General features: G+C 36.9%; 2 protein-coding genes across 2 annotated transcripts; one reads left to right on the forward strand and one right to left on the reverse strand.

Annotated features, from left to right (window-relative positions):
• Window positions 1–2544: 2544 nt before the first annotated feature.
• On the forward strand, window positions 2545–11524 carry CLEC4D (C-type lectin domain family 4 member D). The gene is made up of 6 exons (XM_073222488.1): window positions 2545–2805; window positions 4206–4292; window positions 6321–6425; window positions 7174–7325; window positions 8412–8527; window positions 8806–11524. Exons 1-6 carry the CDS (start codon window positions 2778–2780, stop codon window positions 8951–8953), a joined length of 636 nt encoding a protein of 211 aa, XP_073078589.1. The 5' UTR covers window positions 2545–2777; the 3' UTR covers window positions 8954–11524.
• Window positions 11525–12634: 1110 nt separating this feature from the next.
• On the reverse strand, window positions 12635–19300 carry CLEC4E (C-type lectin domain family 4 member E). The gene is made up of 6 exons (XM_017652318.3): window positions 19109–19300; window positions 18154–18246; window positions 17480–17569; window positions 16370–16521; window positions 15571–15686; window positions 12635–14544 (listed from the first exon to the last, which is right to left on the reverse strand). Exons 1-6 carry the CDS (start codon window positions 19143–19145, stop codon window positions 14355–14357), a joined length of 678 nt encoding a protein of 225 aa, XP_017507807.1. The 5' UTR covers window positions 19146–19300; the 3' UTR covers window positions 12635–14354.
• Window positions 19301–20326: the final 1026 nt, after the last annotated feature.

The raw sequence follows: 20326 nt of genomic DNA on the forward strand, positions 1-20326 counted from the left end.
TTGTAAGCGAAAAGCTACCTTTAAAGTTTGCTTGCTTCCTCCCACCCGCAAGCATATGACTTCTTTTAAAGGAAATGTACTGGCTGTTCACTGTATTCCAGATTGACCCTGCGAAGAGCTAAAAAGCTTATTCTGCTTTTAGCCATCTTCTTTATGCTCAGAAAACAAATGATTTTAACAGGAGACTTTTTTTTCCAGAAATTAACTTTTATTTAAGAGCAAGTCCAATGAGAAATCTAAAAAGCTACATTAGTTAGTTATCTAATTAATACATAATAAATTAGTTCCAAGTTTAGCAGCTTAACACTACAATAAGCATCTATTCTCTCACATTGTTTCTGTGGGTGTGTTAGAAATTGGTGGGTGGCTTAACTGGCCCTTTCTGCCTCAGCCTCTGAGGTGGCTGCAATCATATAACAGGAGTCTCTTTGCACAACTCCGTCACTTGTGGTAAGGAAGATCATGCCTCAGGGAAATCATGCTGTCTTAAAAGAGGAAGTTTCTAATAATCTTGATTTATTGAAAGTCTTCAGGCTCCGATACTAATAACAGATTTGACTCCTAACCTAATGTGCCCATCACTGGAATATTTCTGAAAACAATTTTTCTAGACAGGATGTTCAGCTTCCCCAGTGAATGTTTTCAGGACATATGTATGCAAACTGCATGTTCACACTATATCTGTTCTCTTGCGGTGTATGAGAATAACGAATGAGCAACTGTGTAAGATTCCAGTCACCATAAACTAATGGATACTGCAGTTCAAACTAGGGCCTGAAGGTAGACGGGAAAATGCTGGAGATATTGGGCAAGTCACAAACACTTTGGCATTTTATTTCCTCAGTAGTAAACTGTGATTATGAAGATCCATAAAGTTATGATTTTGAAATGAAACAATGCATGTAAAGATCTTAGTGTTTTAGAAAACACACATTAAGTGCTCAATTTCTTGCTCTCTTTGGTATCTGATAACTAATACATTGTCTCACCAGTAAAAACTGAGACAAAGATCCCATTTTAACAGCTTTTTACAAAAATAGGACAAAAAACTTACAGATTACAGAACACCACCACCATCTTCATCACAGCTGACTGCAAATTGGAACTTCATTAACTCTCTTCAACTTGACGTGTCAGTACAGGGATGGAGTGGAAACTGAGACCATTTCCTAGGGAATAAAGGGTAATTCACTAGTGAGACATCATCTCACTAGTGAAGGCACCTGGGGATCATGCCTTCAGTTTGTTTCTTACTGGCCTCAAATTGAATGGCTGAATGGCATCAAGAACAAAACATTACATAGAATGACAGGAACACATGAATTTAGACAATTAAAAGCAATTTTGTGAGAAAAAAAACTACTGGAAATGAAAATAAAGTATTTTTAAATGTTCCAGGAAAAAAATTATTTGGTGCTTATAGCCTCTTTGCCCAGAGTCCTAGAAAACCACACCCCGACATGAGTGATGAATTGAGAGTTCTTGGAAAACAATCAGAGTACCATCATTGTGGATAATCTTAGTGTCAGGAAAATAGAAATGAGGAAATCATTAATATGTTTATGCTAACAGAAATAAATCTGCATCACAATTCTAGGTGTCAGTGCACTAGAAGACATAGGTCTCCTTTTACAGACGGTATGGACTGATCTGAGTAAGGAAAGCCCTCGCCTGCAGTTGGGGGCGTACCAGATTGTGCTATGGTCTAGTGGTTTTGCGTGCGAAGTGTGGGGACCTGTGATAGTGCTTGGCCTGAGCGGATTGTGCTGTCTCTTCAGCTCAAGCTATTGGAATTCACAGCATTGATAACTCTGTGGTTCTTGGCAAGCATGGCAGGGGTATTGCAGTCACTGTAAGGGTTCTTGGGCTCCAAAGTGGTGTTTCCAGGACTGGTCACTAGGGAGTAGGGCAGACAGTAGTGGTGGCTAGGGCCAGTGGTGTATTCACCCTCAGCTATGGAGGCCAACTGCTGGGACAAAGTAGTGGCCAAGGTCACTTGCAAAAACTTGTGTTAATGGGGCCAAAGCAGGTGACAAGGCAGGGCCAGCTATGGGGTCACTAACATTTGCAGTGACCCTGATTGTCACACAAAGTTGCATTTTCTTTTCCTTTGGCTTAACAAGACTGTTTTCTCTCATCTAGGAAGATTTGGGGATTTAATCAACATCTTCACCACCTCTTCTTCAACACCAAAAGTCCTTGTGTCTTTACAAAAATTTACATATACTGGATATTAAGAAAATTTTACTCATTGTTCACATTGTCTTTTGCCACCTTATACACAACTTACACAGCTCCGAGAACTTTGTAGGGCAGTTTGCCTCAAGCATAAAACTGCCTTTGAAAATAGAATATTCAAGAAAAGAGAAAGATGTGGGAATGTTTATTACATTTTTATTAGATGTAATGATTATCCTTTTAGGGCATTGCTACATTTTTTGTTTGAATGAAAACAAATTTAGAAATTCCACGTGACACACTGAACTAGACTGATGGAAATTTCTACTAACTGTTTTTGGGTGTCGCTTTCTCAATTTCCTTTTTTCTTTGCTTTATCTTCCTCAGTGAAGGAGAGAAAACCCTAGTCTGAAAAGACTTCTTTTGAGCTGTGTTTCGTATTGGGAATTTACTAATCTCACCAGAGTAAGTAATACTGATGTTCAGTCTCAAGTAGTTCTGAGCAGACATTCCTGCACCCATAGAAATATATCCTGGGGATGAAATATAGGAGGCTTCTGGTCCTCCCCACCCCTGGGCGGAAAGAGCATTAACACACTATGGGACAGGAAGAACCTCAAAGTAAACGTGAGTACTTTTTCTTCTTTCAGTTTTAAAGAGGCAGATATAATTATGGCTAAGATTGACAAATACAAATTGAGGGTGGTTGTAGTTGTGGGGATGGAAGATGAGGATGACTTTGGTGAGGAGGACAGCCACAGATAGATTTACTATGTTAGGTAACAGAAAATGCTTTATAAAATGAAAGTTGGGCCAAGAGAGAAGATAAAGTGTTTGAAAGAAAACATGCTTATCAAGACTCATAGTGTACCTGAGGCTCTGACTTTTACCCCACTTTATGTTTTACTTAAGTGACACAAAAGGATTTGTACTAAGAGAATATTAAATAATATTTTTGAGAAATATATAGAATTAGTGCAGAAGTATATAATTTTAAAATTAATGTTTGCTTCATCTCATCACCCCACCATGGCCAACCTAAGTACAACCGCAAAGTACAATGATCTTGAAAAACAAGTCTTTATATAACAATATGTCCTGGAAATTTTTTCTCTTCAGACATACTGATATACAGGATTTAATATACATGATTATTTTAATTGGCAGATAGAATTCCATTGCATAGATTCACCAAAATTTAGAATCTCTACTGTTGATAGTATACATGCAAGTATTAGGTTCTAGTGTTTTTCTATTTCCAAAAGTACTACAATGAATATCGTCTTATGTAAATAAGTTCACTTATTTCTATAAGATAGATCTCTAGAATTGACCTTATTGTAGCACATGTAATGCATTTAAAAACCGATAAATGTTGCTAACTTGATCTGTCTCATGGGGCTTCTAATTTACAGTTCAAAAATAGCATTTATTTCCTCACCAAAAGTGTTTATTCTCCCTCAGCCTTACCAACTCTGCATATTTTCAATTTACTTTTTAAAATATGATACGTGAAAAAATCATACCATAGTATTGTAGTTTACATTTCTTTGAGCATACCTTTTTTTGGTTTAAGGCCCATTTGTAATTTCAGCCAATTAAATTTTCAGCATATTTCCTACCCTACTTTTTGCTCAGTTTTTTAATACATTTTTGAAATTCTTTATACAGTCTGGATATTAATATTGTGACAAGATTTTTCTTTCATATGTTCCTTGTGTGTTACTTTTGTTTGTGTTATACAGAGGTTTTAATTTTAGGTACTTAAAATTATCATTTTTTTGTAATTTTTAGGTTTCATGTGTTGCTCATAAAAAGTCTTTACGAATTGAAAAAAAACAAAAAAAAATTGTTTACATTTTATTTATTTATCAGTAAGCCCTAAAATTAATTTGTTCAGAGGTAATCTTTAAGCTCTCCTCAGGGTCTAAAATATTTTTGGGTGATCTCCTATTTAACTTGCTAATTCCCTAGTTCTTGTGGCTGAGAAGAGGAAAACCTATTGAACTTCCTTTTTGTCCCACTAGGAGGCCAGCATTCCCACCTGACCCCTTGGGCCATTGTGATTGTTTTCATCTCACTTCTTGGTGCCTGTTTTATTGCAAGTTGTTGGTGTAAGTGGAACTCTCCTTGAATTATTTTCCCAAACAACTTTAATAAAGTTCTAAATCTTTTGTTTTCTTAATTTTCCCCAACATATCAATCCATAACATTCTTCAAGTTCTTGGATTTAAAATTTAGAACTCACACTTGACTGTTTAGTCTTTATTCTTTGATGGTGCTGCTTTGTATCAAGGAATTAAAGATGGAATTTAGACCCTTTTCTATATATATGAAGGTTGGTGACTTAGTAAATCATCCATCATTTGGGACTGGAATTACAAAGGGCTGCGATTTATGAGTGAAGTGTAAACAGAAAAAAAACAACCTTTGGATAGATTACAGTCTGGCTTTCAAAAGAACAGTTGGAAGACTTGTTCTTTCTGATATAAGAGATTGTATAAAGTTATTATAATTAAAGTAATGTAGTATAGGTGCTAGTAGAGACAAACAGATCTGAGGAAGAGAATAGAGAGCTTAGTTACAGAGCCTGCATAGAACTCTCATACATAAAAAATGCTCACATATAAAACAGAAGGGGATAGTTCAGGTATAGGGAAAGGACAGTTTTGTTCAATTAGTATGTAAAGAGCACTGATTATTCATATTTTAAAAATGAAATTGTTCTTCATTTATCATGCAGAAAAACCAACCCAGGGTGGGTTATTGGCCAAAATATGAAGAACAAACCAATAACGTTTTTTGGAAGAGATAAATGTAGTATATATTTGTGACTTTCAGATGGGGAATGATTTCTTAAATAAGCCACAAAATGTGGTAGCCCATAACAAGTTTATACTATATTAAAGTAAAAATTACTATATAACAAAAATTGAAACTCTTGAATAGGCACTGTAAAAAAAACATGTCTAATAAACCTAAAAAATGTCACCCTCATTAGTTTTCAGGGAAATGTAAATTCATCTCACAAGATATACTGCAAACATACCAGGATAGCAAAAACTAAGGAGTCTGGCACTACCGAATACTGATGACGTTATGGAGTAACTGACTTTTCAATGAATTGCTGCTGGTGAGGATATAAAGTAGTACAATCAGTTTGGAAAAGTTTGTCACAATCACAGATGGCGATATGCATATCCTATAACTAGCAATTCCGCTCCTAGGCATATGCCCTGCAGAAATGCATGCTTATCTGCCCTACGGTGTGAGATCAATGATGCTCAGAGCAGCAAAACTCACAATAGCCAAACACTGGAAACAATGTGAACATCCACCGGAAGGATAAATACACTTTAGTGCATTAAGACAATAGATCACTTTTAGCAATGGAAATGGATGAATTGTAGTTGCATGTAACAATATGGATACATTCCAGAAACAATGCTGAACTAAAGAACCAAAAGGATACATACTGTATGATTTCATTTTACATCAAGTTCAAAAGCAGGCAAATGTGACCTGTATGATTTAGGGCTATGTTATTAAGTGGTAAAGTTGTGAAGCAAAGTGCAAAATGATTACTTTAAAAGCCATGGCATGGGTATTTAACATAGAGGGAGCGTGTTGCATTTGGGAAGTGAAGACCCCCTGTGGTGTTAGCAATGTTGTGTTTCTTGAGCTAAGCAGTTCTTGCCTGGAGTGTTCACTTTGAATAATTTGATAAACTGTACATATGTGTTTTTCTCTTCTTTACATTTGGCTATATTTCAAAGTAGAAAATATTTGAAAGATAAATATATAAGGCTCATAAAGTTTTGCAGAACTATCCCAGTGTTCACCAACAATCTCTACCCTAACAGAAATTCTGGTAGAATAATCTGCTTAAACACATGCATGTAAAGATTTGCAAAACAACCCCATAAAGCACAAAATGGACACTATCATAATAGGAATATTAATTTTCAACAATTCCTTTCTACCAATTTGCCTGGAGCTGGAACAAATTAACTGCATAGGAAGAAAAGAGATTGTGAAAACCTTAACTGTTAGCATAGGAGAACGGTTAGAGCGGTTGGCCCCCATTTCCCTAATTAAGTGGTCATACAGGAAAAGGAAACTAACATTTTCCTCTTTGACAGTGACTCATCACACTTCTCTACGCTGTAAGAGAGGCAGGGGAGCCTTCAAGTTACCGGAACGCCACGCGAAGTTGACATGCATCAGAGAGAAAACAGAACTGAATGGTACGGAGAGCAGAGAGCATAAAAGAATCGCTTTCTTATTTCCATTGCTTTTCAAACTCATAATCTGATTGACAGTACATCAGTAGTAAACCAGGAGAGCTTAACGTAAGATGAGAATCTGGCACAAGAGGGAACATCAGTACGTTGAGATAGATTTACTTTTCATGACTCAAATCGGTTAAATAACAAGAATGTAACAACACATTTAGGGGCCACTTTTGGCATCCAAAACATAACATTAATTTAGTTCCTTTTTTTTAAATTCAGACATATCATAGGTACTGTTTCCCCCTAGAATACATATATTCCTAGAAAAACATATTTGTTGCAGTGTCTTTATCTCTTGTATTTTTCCGGAATTTGTAAAGTCCTATGTGGAAGAATGGGGAAACGTTTGAGAGTTTTAGCAGGTTTTTCGCCCGCTTCATGTAAAATGTCCTGCAAAAGGCTTTTTTATGGCAACACATTATGCAAGTAAAGATGTGTAGGGACATTGAAAATGATTATGTCTTCTGAGAGAATACCTTGTTTCTTAGAGTCATTATGTGATTCAGATACTTTTGTTTAGAAGATATTTAGAAGTGTAATTTTCCAGATTCCTTTTAAAAGGGGGAACAGAATGAACTTGGTAATCCTGGTATATTATTCCCATAAATGTTAACAGGATACTAGGTAGCAGAACAGTTATCCCATCTGTTACCGAAGAATGTTCCTTTGTAACTAATTTTCATTTCAATTTCCATGTAAGGGAGCACCTGGAATTGCTGTCCTGCTGGATGGAGGGCCTTCCAATCCAACTGCTATTTTCCTTTTCATGACAATAACACGTGGGCTGAGAGTGAAAGGAACTGTACAGGACTGGGAGCTCATCTGGCCTCCCTCAGCACAAAGGCTGAGCAGGTAGGCTGGGAAACTCACATCAGTATCTCTGCTGGTTTGAATCTCAGAGCCAGAGAGATGGCTCTGCTGTGCCTCTGTGCACCTATTCCACCTGCCTGGAAAATCTTTTCTTTCCTTCTCATTTTTAATTCAGGTGGTTAACCTCTTTGGGTCTTCCAAATTTGATTCATGATATTTCCTCCAGAAAACTACCCTCACCATGTACTTGAATTCATCTTGCCTATTCTAAGTTGGAGATACTTCACTGGCACTTGTGCACTGTATGGCCGTGGCACTTACTTCAGTGGACCGCAATTGTCTGTTCACTGTTCCACCTCTTCCAGTGACCCCTGCTCTGTAGACGGCTGGGGCCACGATTTACTCACCTTTGCACCTCAGTGTCCTGTGCAGTGCTAAACACCCTGGGTCCGTCTTGATAAATGTTTGGCGGGTAAGTGAATAAATGAATGGTTGATCCAAACCGAAATAGTTTCTCAGGATAAAGGACAGGAAACATAGTTCAGATGTATAGTGGTAATACTTTTTTTAAAAAAAATCTCAAGGTTAATTTAATTCTTTAAAAACTGAAGTTTATTTCCTCATGTAATATATTTCCATATGTTGGTAGCACATAGTATCATGACTCAGATGAGGTAAGAGCTCATCTGCTCTTTTCTTGGCTAGCCGGGTTTGCTGGAGGCTTTGCAATCTATAGGTTCTGATTCTTTGAATAAAGTGAAATTTAATGAAATACACAAGCAATTAAGAAGGCAATTTTAAAAATAAAACTTCCTAAAATTGGATCCTAGTAAGCATTATGCCAAGGGATCTGCCGGTATGACCTCATTCACTCTTCCCTGGAACTCTGTGGGTGTAGTGGAGTCGTACATCCTGGAGGTGAGAAGACTTTGGGTTGATGAGAGGAAAGCCCTTCCTAACATTACATGAGACTTGACAGAGGCAAGATTTGAGAACAGATCTGTCTGATGACAGTGCTTTTGTGCTTAATGAGTAATCTATTTGACCTCATTCCTATTTTCCTAACATAACAGCCATCACTCATGATAAATGCAAGTATACCTATAAAAATGTACCTTCTTTTTGCAGAACTTTATTTTGCAATTTTTGGATAGACAATTTCCATATTTCCTGGGGCTTATGGATGAAAACTCTGAAGGCCAGTGGTACTGGGTGGACAAGACACCATTTAACCCACGCACTGGGTGAGCATTTTGACTTGGGTGGAAGAGCTTTACAGGCAGAGGCGAGAAGAAGGTTGTAAGCAGGATTCATCTGGGGTGGGGTGACCCTGTAAAAGTGCTTACTCAGAACAGAGCACTGTGTGATGAGTGACCTTTTTACTAGTATCCTTCTTTGCTTTTATTGGATAGTGCAGCTCAGAATTTTTCACCAGGGCCATTTTCTCTGCATTGTCCCCTCCCCCCGAAGCCCCCCAACCCCCTACATACAATTTTTTGTTTTTTGTTTTTTCTCATTTCAGATTCTGGCATGAGAATGAACCCAACAACCATCAGATAGAAAACTGTGTTGTCCTTGCTAATGTTCAGGACAAATGGGCCTGGAATAATTTTCCCTGTGACTTTGAGGCAAGTAGGATTTGTAAGATACCTGGAACAGCATTCAGCTAGAGACCCACAGAAGGGTCCTAGGGAAGAGCGCAGAGAAGAAGAACCAGCCAGACCAGGGCAGGATGTCCGTGCATTGTTCTGGGTCATAGAACATTGCAGACCTGACAGCCTTATTTATTATATAGCTGAATACATTCATGATAATGTGTTTTTACATGGTGTTTTGGTGGAGGGACTGTGAGAATCAGTTTTCATTAACTTTGCTTTCTGGGTAGTATTTCACAGTATTTTCTTTTCTATTGGTGTGCATTGATCACACATCTACCAGAAAGTCTTCAATGATGTAATCTCTTAGTCATTTTTGCATCTGCTCAGATTCTTAGTTCTTAAAATTCAAACGTGGGGTATTTCAATTAATAGTGTGCTATATCATTTTTTAACCCAAATATCACACAACTTAAAGTTTTAAAATAGCTTTTTTGTTGTAGTTTGATGTCTCATTTTCAGAACTTTTAATAGTATCAGTTATTAGATTGACAGTCCATGAATGAATTCCTTTTTGAACAACAGTATATAGAATAGTTCTGAATTATTGTATTGCCCAGGTAGGGGAAAAAAAAGGCTATTTACCTTTCAAAAAATTTACTTTTTACTCCACCTTAAATGTTTTCCCGAAACATGGAGTCCCTAGCTGGCTTAATTTCTTTTTGAGTGGAAAAGGCCCTTTCAGGCCACCTTATCCTAACTCCTTCAATTCTATAACCAAGGAGACGAAACCCTGGGAAGCCAAAGGGCTCATCTTCACATTGTTAGTTCAAGACAAAAACAGGACTAAGGGACCAGATCACCTTTCATAAGAGGGGAAATGTATTCCCTTTGATGTTATAGGAAAGTCACTGGTGGTGACTTGGACGCTGGCCAACAGACAGAAAAAGGTTCTTAATTATTGAAAGTAACATTTTCCTAGTGTTTCTATATTTTAAATTTAAATCAGATAAAAAATCATATTTTCAACCCACTTAGGTAAATTGTTGCATGTTTCTATAGAGCTATAAAGCTATGGTTCAAGCCAGCATGGAAGTCCTTGTTTTCAGCAGAAATTATGTTTCTGGTGATGTATGTAGTACTAAATATGAAACAGTCATATCTCACATCAACAAAATCTGGTGGCCTTAAGATTCTCAGTTTGCAGATGATTCCAGGATCTAAGCTACAAAATTTCATGCAACAGCTTTTTAACCTAACTTCCTTACCACTGTTTTTAAAACCAGTATTTATTTTGTAAATTAGTGATTTTCTGAATTTAGAATATTAGTGTTTGCTTGATCATATGTGCGTGTGTGTGTGTGTGTGTGTGTGTGTGTGTGTGTGTGTGTGTCTGCATTTAAAGCTGATACTTTTAACTGAAGTAGAACTAGGTGACATTAGTTGTGTTGGCATACTCGCTAAATAATATAACACAAAATCTATAAAACTTGTTGAAATAACTTCATGTAAATACTAATAGGCTTTGTATAAATATTATTTTTTACATTTGTATACAACTGTGTGTGTGTATATATATAGGTAAAGGTTCAGTTGTCAATCAAATGTGACTTCTTTGTGATTGTGTACATCTATGTCAACATACGTATCTCTGATATTTCTCCCCACATGGATCATTTTCCATTATGTCCATAGCTACCAGCACAGACCAAGCCACCAGCTCTTTTACCTAGATTATTGCCCTGCCTTCTGACTGGTCTTTCTGTTTCTACCCTTAGACCTTTTTAGCCTTTCTTCAATTCTCATGACACCTCTCCTATTCTTCACAGTTTCTTTAAGACAGCTTATAGTAATTTCATAAAAATAAATGCTAATTTTTTTTGGTAGACTGCGGCAGTCCTAGAAATTTGAAACACTTAAAAATCTTAAATACTGTTCTTATCTCTGGTATTTGTGTTAAAAAAGCAAATAGTAAAAACATTAATAAAAGTATAAGATAAATCTCTTTTCTACCCTGAACTCCAGTCCCTTAAATGTCTCTTCAGAGTAACTGTGATTATTAGTTTCTTATATGTATTTCCATATGTTTATATGCATTGTATAAGGATATATATACATATATAACATACAGTTTTTTACACTAATAAAAACACTGTCTACATAGTCTTAAACAGCTTGCATTTTTTTTACTTGACAGTGTAGTTGGAAATGTTTTACACCTTGCTCCTTACAAAGTAAATCATGTTTAGTTGTATTGGTAAATCATAATTTGAGATGACCTTAAAATGACAAAGTACTTTCTTTATGCAATAAAAATCAACAAAATAATGGCTGTAAAACGAACCATGAAAGCAATCCCAGTTTAGATCCCAAAGGGAAGACAGTTCCATGAGGATTTCTTTTCTCCATGAAAATATGGGACTTGTAGAATGCATTTGAAGGCGCTGAGAGGTGAAGTACAATTCTGGACAGTTAAGGAATGAATTGTTAACACATAGAAAACTAGATAAATATGAAAAATGATGCCAATATTAGGTATATGAAGAGCAAAATGTGTTTAAGAAAGTAAATGTACTCATGATACAGGGCATGACTTAGCTGTGAATAATATTTACATATTCAAATAAAGTCCTTGAAAATCTGAAATCTGGTGCGTATTTTATACTTCCCAGCTTATCTCGACTAGGACTAGAGTTCAATGCTCAATAGCTAAGGTACTGGATAGCTCTGTATGTGGACAGTATAAGTATGTACATAGAAGATACAAGTGAACCCATAGCCAAAGCGTGAAAAAAATAACAGCAGAGTTCAGCTATGTTTTTGGATAAATCATCAACATACAAAAGTCAACAATATTTCCATGTAATACCTGCAAAATGTAGAAAATGTATTTTTATATAAAATATTACATTTACAATAACAACACAACTCTACAGTACCCAAGAATAAATGACCAAAATGTGCGAGTTTTATGGAAGAAAGGATAACTTGGTTGCAGGACCTGTAAACTAATTTGCTGGGGCTTGGCTGCGTGACTCCTCACTTGCGCTGGATTTTCCTGCCTCTCCTTTTACTTGGGCTAATACCCTATATGGCTCAACTCAGCTCACACTTTGGCAATATGGGCCATTCTGCCTCTCCACGAAGACCTCTTCCACCCCAGTCACTGCCAAGTCCACTGGACCCCTAACCCTTAAGCCCTTCCCACTTCCAACCCTTCCCCTTACACAGACTCACCTTATGCAAGCTCACTTCCTGTAGGGTAATCACACTCCCCTTCACACACCCTACCCCCCTCGCACACATGCACACACGTGTAAAAGCTACCTTGCTCTGCCCCGTCTGATGAATGATTTTAGGAATGGTATTATTAAAAAAGGAAAAAGAGGAAAGGGGATTGAGGAGAAGAGGACCTAGAAGAGCAAGAACAGTTTATGTGATTCTTAATTTTTCTTTATTTCAGAGGGATCTCTTAGGAAATAATTTTTTGTGGTAATCTATAAAGCCTACAGAATTAAGAATTCTGTAACTTCGTTTTAATTTTTCACTTGTTAAATTCAAAGTGAAATTCAATTTAATATTTTTAAAGTGTCACCTGTTGTGCTTCCTTTATAAATTGTGTGTGTGTGTGTGTGTGTGTGTGTGTGTGTGTATTTATTTATTTATTTTCCACCCCTTTGTCTTTCCATCCTTCCATTTAACTTTTGAAATCATAGGAAGTTTTCTTGAGTGATGTTCAACTAATGTTCATGATAATTATTTGTAACTTCAGTTTTGGATTTATTTTTCACTTTCACCCTTACACAGTTGTGCTCTTACAGTTTTGATAATAAATACATATCAACTTTACAAAATGTATTTGAGTGACTTTTCTTTAAAAAAATTAGGGTCTCAAATGGTATTTACATCTTATCAGTTGTTTATTTTGGAAATGCTGTCTTGCGAATACTCTTATTTATTGTAACTTTCTGGGTTTTCAGATACCTAAGTATTTGTATAAAATATTATATTTTAAAACGTTTTATATATATATATGTGTGTGTGTGTGTGTGTTTAAATATCACATTTTAAAACAGTTTCAGCTGGATGGTATATTTCCCAAACACAAATTTTCCAGATGAATAATTTAGGTTGTAATGATCTTTAACCACTAAACTCCTATTGTTTCTTTTTTTGCCAAACTTTAAAGACAAAGTTAATTGCTTAACTTAAATTATAAATACACTGTGAGATAATATACAGTAAGTTTCATATGTCTTTCAATATTGAAATAAAATTTAAAGTATTCAAATTATAGCCAATGCAGGGAAACAAAAGTAAACAAAAAAAATCCCCATATGTCCTGCAGTGTTTCTTCACTGACATTTATGATTTGAAATAGGGGAATTAGAAAGTTGAAGATATATTGATTGCCTTTCTTTTAGGTTGAATGACTTTTGGCTTAAAGGTTTATTGGTTTCAAAAGCACAAATTGTCACTTATGACCTTCGAAAAATAAACATTTGTAAGGAAAACTAATATGTTATATTCACCTGTTCAGTTGAATTTTCCCACTTAATGATTACACCATTAATTCCAACGTATGAGTTTTGAGGGTCTCTTTATGATGGTATGTGCAAGAAACATGTTTGTAACATGTTATTTACATATTCTTGAATAACCTTATAAGTATTGATAGACTATTATGCAGTAAGTAAACGGATAGGCTTGAGATAGGGAAGTGCCGAGCTACATGTTCTCTTAGAATAATTCGACGATTGGACTCTGGCCTAGCTGAACAGCAGATACTAACTGAGGTGAGATCCACTTACTTAGTCAATAGGAATAGAGAGAGAAGGGAGTTACTGGTGTGTGGGGGCCGGGTGGCAGTCTGTTCGGTGCTGAAAGGCTAGCACCGTCCTTCCCTCAGGAAGTACAGTAAAAGCTCCAGCCAGGAAACCCGGAACAGTCCTTTGACCAGGAAAACATTTCATGCCTTCAGGAAGTTTCTGAGTCATTGTTCAAGAGCACATAGTGAGAATATATACCTGGGCAGGGGGTAAAAACAGTAGGAAATCAAGAAGAGTAGACTGATATTTCAGGAGCCAGAAAAGGAATTGACACTGAGCCTGCATTGAGGTGATTGTTCAAACGCACTTTCCAAAATCCTTTTCTTTGCTGGACTCTGTGCTTGCTCAGAGGTCCCATGTCGTCACACAATTGCTCACAAGTAAGGTAAATATGCCAAAAGGCGCACATGCCTTTCTTCTCATAGCATTTGCTAGAGAATTGCTCAGTAAGTTCTCAGAAGTCCCGAGACTAATACAGAGAAAAGGGCACTTCGGTCAGTATCATGAATCACAACATTCAGAACTACGTCTTTGTATTTATACCAAAGCAGTAAACGCTTTTGAAATCCTTGTGAAGCATTAGGCACACTTTTCTTGTGCTGGACTTCTGACTATGTTCAGGCTGTTACTCCTCTTCATTTATACATTTAAGTTGTGCCTTGTGTTCTTAGAGATTTTTCTTTATTAAAAATATTTACTTCTGGTATTTCGCAAATCCGGTACATATTGAAGAAACAGGGCACATCATTCCAACTTCGTCTTGGATTTGAAGAGTCTCTAATGGTGGCGCAGTCCTCCACTGTGACTATGTTGTTGGGCTCCCCGACATCCCAGAAGCTGGAAGAGAGCCACACAGCATATTTTAAATCCCAGCTACAAGAGGTGATTTAATTTAATATGCTAGGCAAAATACATTTGCGTGTTTTAACTTCACCGCGATTTGGTGAGATAAAATTAAATAAAATAAGAAAATGAAAATTTAAAAATCCATTTTATTAATGAAGAAAAGGAATCTCAGAAAAGCTAAACCATTTGTGTAAATCACAGAGTTTATGAAGTGAAACTGAACTGGGTATTTCTGACTTTCTACTGTCATGCTCCTTCATGGCTTTAGACCCAGAATGGGAAGTTATAGGAATTGACACCCTGATGGATTTGTTTCCTCTGCACCCATATTTCATATTATGTTTGATTCTCTTTATTCTACTGAGTTTCTATTCGTTTAGGTGCCTGCTTCAGTGGTGCTGCACTGCTGTAGTGAAAGAGGCTTTCTCAAGTACCAGAGCATCTAGGCTGTGCCCTTAGAACTGATTTAACCTTCCTGATCTTAAGTTTCTTCAAATGCTAAGTGAAGATGAAGAGTATAAATGTATATCAGAGAGGTATAAGGTAGGCGAAATGATAATGAATGAGATAAAAACTTTGAAAACTCCAAAATGCTGCACTCTAAATGTAAAGCCATTGTTAAGGTGAGAAGAGACATTATCAAGGGGGTTCCCACTTTCGCTTCATGAGAACTTGCTGTCTTTCTTAAATCACTATTTTGTCTCATTTACTACAGTTTGGGGGCATAGGACTCTGAATTTCCCTGCTTGTCTCTGCTGCATTTCCATTGAATTGTCTTCAATCCTAATCCTTTTCTTATTTTCATCTGTTATTTCCCTTTATTAGCAAGATAGTCTTAGAAAATGGGGGCAGTAGATCTTCATGTTTCTCTTCTCTGTCTTCTTCCTTCTAGTACCACCAAGGATGGGCCTGAATATGTCTCATGGAACAGAAGGAGGAGGTTCTGAGAACTCCCCTCCACAAGGGTCTAACTTTAGGATTTACGCTAATGTTATAATTCTACGAGAAGGAAATTACCTTAGAGACTCTTTGAAAGGTGTGCCGTCTACCCATTGCCACTGACCCTCAATCACCTGGTCTGTCAGCCCAATATAAAACTCTTTCTTTATAGGTTTTGTACTGAAAAGGAATTCCTATGGAAGATATACAATGAAAAAATAGATCAATTATTGCAATTCTGAACAAATGTTGAAGCTAATTGCTATTAAAAGAGATAAAGTAAGATCTGGACTAGGTATTTCTGACTAGACAAATAGAGATGACAGACAAATAGTCCCGAAATTGTAAGATCATGGATGATTATCTCCTGATTTTTTTGTGTATGCGGTAAAAATATAAACAACACATAATTAAACCAGCAAAAAAAGAACCTTCAACAGAGAAGGTTTTCGATAACTCATTCAAAATTTGTCTACTGTTATTTGTTGCAAAATCTACCATGTATATCTAGCACAAAACATTATTAAGCACAGCTTAAAGATAATGAAAACCACTTTCCCTCTTTCATATGATTATTTGTTATGTTATATTATTCATAAACATAACGGTCATTTGAAAATGAACTCTGAGCCCTTTTTCTCCTGCCTTACTAATAAGGGAACTGAACACAGAATTTCCTTTTTTCTTAGGCCCTTCTAGTAATGAAGATAAATTAGAGTAGGTGTTAATGTACAGAAAGAGTAGAAATAGGGCACATTCCAGTACATACATTTAACAAATAGTATTTTTGGGCTCAACACTGTACACATTTGGAAAAAGGGATAGATTCTGGGAAGAATGTCACATGGACCCTGGGGGAGGCCATACCCCCAACTACCTGTTCCTCCTGTGTGTTGATAACCACCAGATGGGCTCCCATGTTTGAGCAGTTTTTTAAACTTGATGTCCAGGACATGGTGTTAGTAGAAAAGAAGTAGCAGCTAGATTGAAAATATATCCAGTCCAATGGACAGCAATTCCTGACTGAACCTAGGAGGAGAGAATGAGCTAAGCGAGAAAACAGAAAGCTGCTTCTGGCCCTGTGAAGTCCATCATTTACAGTCAGAAGCCCTGAAACTCGTGGTACATGCCTCCCCACACCCACCCATCTTACTATTTAAGACTTTAGATTATTTTATGTCAATAAACACAGCAATTTTCTTGTCTTTGGAGACATTATCCTTGTTTTCTAGACGTGCCAATAAGTGCAACCATACATGCCATCAACCTCAGTTATGCTATTAATATAGAACTCTGTTATTTGTTCTTAGAATGCTGAGTCAGAGAAAGTTATACATTTCACCCAAGCAACTACCTGTCACATTGCCCAAACAACGTACTCTCAACAAAATCTCCAAACTGGTTGTACAAATGGGCTAAATTTCTTAGAATTATGGAATTTAAGCTTTTAAAGTTTATTCAAAATAAGTAGTCCAATCTCTGTCAATTTAATGGTGAGGATATTATAGCCTAGAAAAGGAAAGCATTTTCTAGTGTTGTGTAGCATTTTGCTAACACTTAGAACAGGAAGGACTACATGTTTAAGAGTACAGGGAGTATATTTCGGAGGCATTTCCAAATCCCCTCCTCTATACATTTGTTTCCTCTTTCATTTCATTTTGGAAGCAAGTGATGAATGAAAAAAGTGCATTACTGGGGTTAACACTTTCCACTTCCAGACTTACTGTTCAGACATGTATCTCAAATTTATTCTAAAAGCTTGCTTGAATGTCCCCAAGATTTCTTGCCCCAATGCTCATTGCATTTCCAAAGTTCTTTTCCTGTCCTCTTATGGATTCTTCATCAGTCTCTTATGGTTCAGGCAAGATTTTATGTTTTGTTTTCAAAAAACAGGACCTATCAACTATATTACTTATCCCAAAGCAATCTAGAAGCCAGGAAATGATGATATGTCAATTGTGATGTTCAAATTTGAGGCCTCTTATACCTGATCCATCATTGTTGCAGGAGAGCTCCATGAAATTTTCATGTGACTGGAAACTTTTCTCATCACAGAGTTGAGAGATGTGATATGTCACTAAAGGAAGGGGCACAGTTAATATTCATGCCTCTTTGGACAAAAAATAAACTTTAACATTTTTGTGTTTATAACCCAAGTTCCAATAATAATCAGGGTATTTTCTTACTATTTACCTTCCCTTAGGTGCTGAGATTTACTTACTCAAAGAAGGGAGAGGAAATTCACATTTCATATTTTTTCTGACTTACAAAGATGATTGTACTTTATTTCAGTCCCAAAGGCCCAGTGAAAACATACACATTTGTATTTTCTTTTACACCAAGTCTAACTGTCTCTAACTTTCTTCCAAAAAGTGGTATGTTGTGTTTTTGGCTATGATCTCATAGACAGGGTCACCCTCATGAGAAGGGGGGCACTCAAAGCCACCAAGGGTGTCTATCATAAAAATGGATCAGAGGTCACTGAAATTTGGTAACAGTTCTGTTCTAGTTGGGGTTTCTGGCTTGAGAAACAACTTGGAGATAAACAGGAAAAAAATGGAATAGAACTGCCCTTTGTGGGAAAAGAGAATCCATAGGTGGCAGGAAAGAAGTTACTCCTAGTCTTCACCAGGGAGACTGAACTTGACCTTCAGAACTCACCGACACATCTGGCGATAAAGCAGGCACTGAGCAGTAGGATGGAGACGCCAGCAAGAGCCCACACGAACGCTTGGGAAGAGAAGCATCCTCTCTCTGGAGAAATACACAAACCCTGTCAATCTTCCCTAAGCCAGCTATGAAAGAGATAGGAGAGATTCTCATTCAACCTCACTTATTTCCACTGGCTTCGTCTCTCTTGAGCAATCCTCAAACTTCAGCATGCATCACAGACATCTAGAAGTCTTATTAAAACACATATTTGATGGGGCCTCAGCCCCAGAGTTAACAATTGAGTAGAGCTGGTAAGAAACGGACAAGTTCCCAGATGCTGCTGCTGCTGGTCTGGGGACCACACTTTTAGAAGCCCTGGAGTAATTCATTACTCATTTTAAGACTGACTCATGACCTCAGACAGATGTGCAATTTTTCCTTTGTCAGTATCCCATATTCTCTCCCCTTTGTTCCCTATCTTTCTCTCTCCTTTTGTTCCTCTCATCCTCTCTGTTTTTCTGGTCTCTCTCCTAGTCTCCTCTTTTCAGTGTCCCATTATCTGAGCCTTTTGTAAACCAATCAAGTAAAACATCAACAATCATCTGGCAGTTCCTTTTCTCCTCCCTCCCAATGCACACTTTACAGATAAGGTAATTCCAGAGAATTTCAGAGAAGCAAAGTGACTTGCCCAAAGGGACACAATGGAAGGGTAGACACAGCAGTCAGGCAGCTCTCCCTGAACTCAAACCCAGGAATCTTTCCAGCAACGTAAAGTCCTCTCAACATTCTCTTGTATTCTCCTGTCTTCCATTTTCTGTCTCTGTGTATCTTTATCTCCTCTTTTACTTTATTGGGTACTTTTCTCTTGTCCTGTCCCTCCACACATTTACTACCTGTCCAAAAAAGAAAAGAAAAGAAAAAAAACCCCAGATCTATGAAAAAAAGAGCAGTTACAAATGTTTACCTGTGCACTGTGATGCAGATGATTTAGATGAATTCATTCTTTCTCTCCCTCTTCTTCTTTATGTCTCAACAGTTTCTGAGCCCAGGAGTGTTTTGTTGGTGAGATTCAAGGAAAATGATTCTTGAAGAATGAGCCCTTTCTTGTATGTTAGGAAGTTCCACCCTAAGACATAAGAATACTAACTTGTTCTGTGGTTGTGTGTTTAAGGCAGGATTTCCTTTCTTGCACAAGGAGGACAAGGTTGTTTACCGAGCAAAAGTTGGTCTCCTCATTCCAGAAAACAGCAAAATGGGGAAATGATGACATAGTAAATACCATTAGAAATAGGTTGACCATGGGGAAATATGAGGAGCTTAAAAAATATTTGTTTTATTTTGGTGGATAGAATTTCTCTGCTTTCTTACAGGCCTGACACATCCCTTAATTTTTTCCTTGACTTTGTGGGGCCCACCTCTGAACTCACAATTTCGCTTTTGCTCTTTGATACCACACACTTCTTAACAGAAAAGAGGACCAACTCTAAATCTTTGCAAAACTTAGCCCAGAGTTGGGCACATAGTTACATGTATTTATAACTTAGAAATGTGAATTTCTTTTCACCTTTTATGTTTTTTTCTTCCTCCTTTGTTTGCATCTCTTGAACATTCCAGCATTGTGTATTTGTATAACTTTTATCGAAGTGCTGGCCACCAGGCTGTTTCACAGGTCCACCTCAATTAAACAGCCTGGTGTGGCAGGGCTACTTTCAAATGCAGATCAGTTCCTCACATTGTAACACAGCGTCTGAAGCCTCAGAGATGCACTTTAGCTCTAAGCTGAATTATTTGGGGATTTTCATTTTATTTCATAGCCTCCATCAGGAGAAACAAATTTGTCAGAAGAAGCAATTTCAATTAGACATTAGAATATAATGCATTTCTAGGTTCGTTATAGTAATGTTTCATCTTCTTCATTAAAATACTTAAGAACAAGATCAAACTCGTCTCTGTTGATTTGATTTTGCAAATGTCAGGAGACATTAGTAATAAATGTATGACCTGGTAATCCCCACACCCAATGACTCACAGACTTCCCATGTGTTAGAAAATATCCCTGTTTTCAAAGGGGCTTTTTATTGTTTCAATGTATTGGTCAATTTTCTCTGCACTTTCCAATTTACAATTTATAGATTTATTAAAGAATGCTTAAAAACTATGCTTGTATATATTATAGAATATA

The sequence above is a fragment of the Manis javanica genome, chromosome 15, assembly GCF_040802235.1.
Source record: "Manis javanica isolate MJ-LG chromosome 15, MJ_LKY, whole genome shotgun sequence".
NCBI lineage: Eukaryota > Metazoa > Chordata > Mammalia > Pholidota > Manidae > Manis > Manis javanica.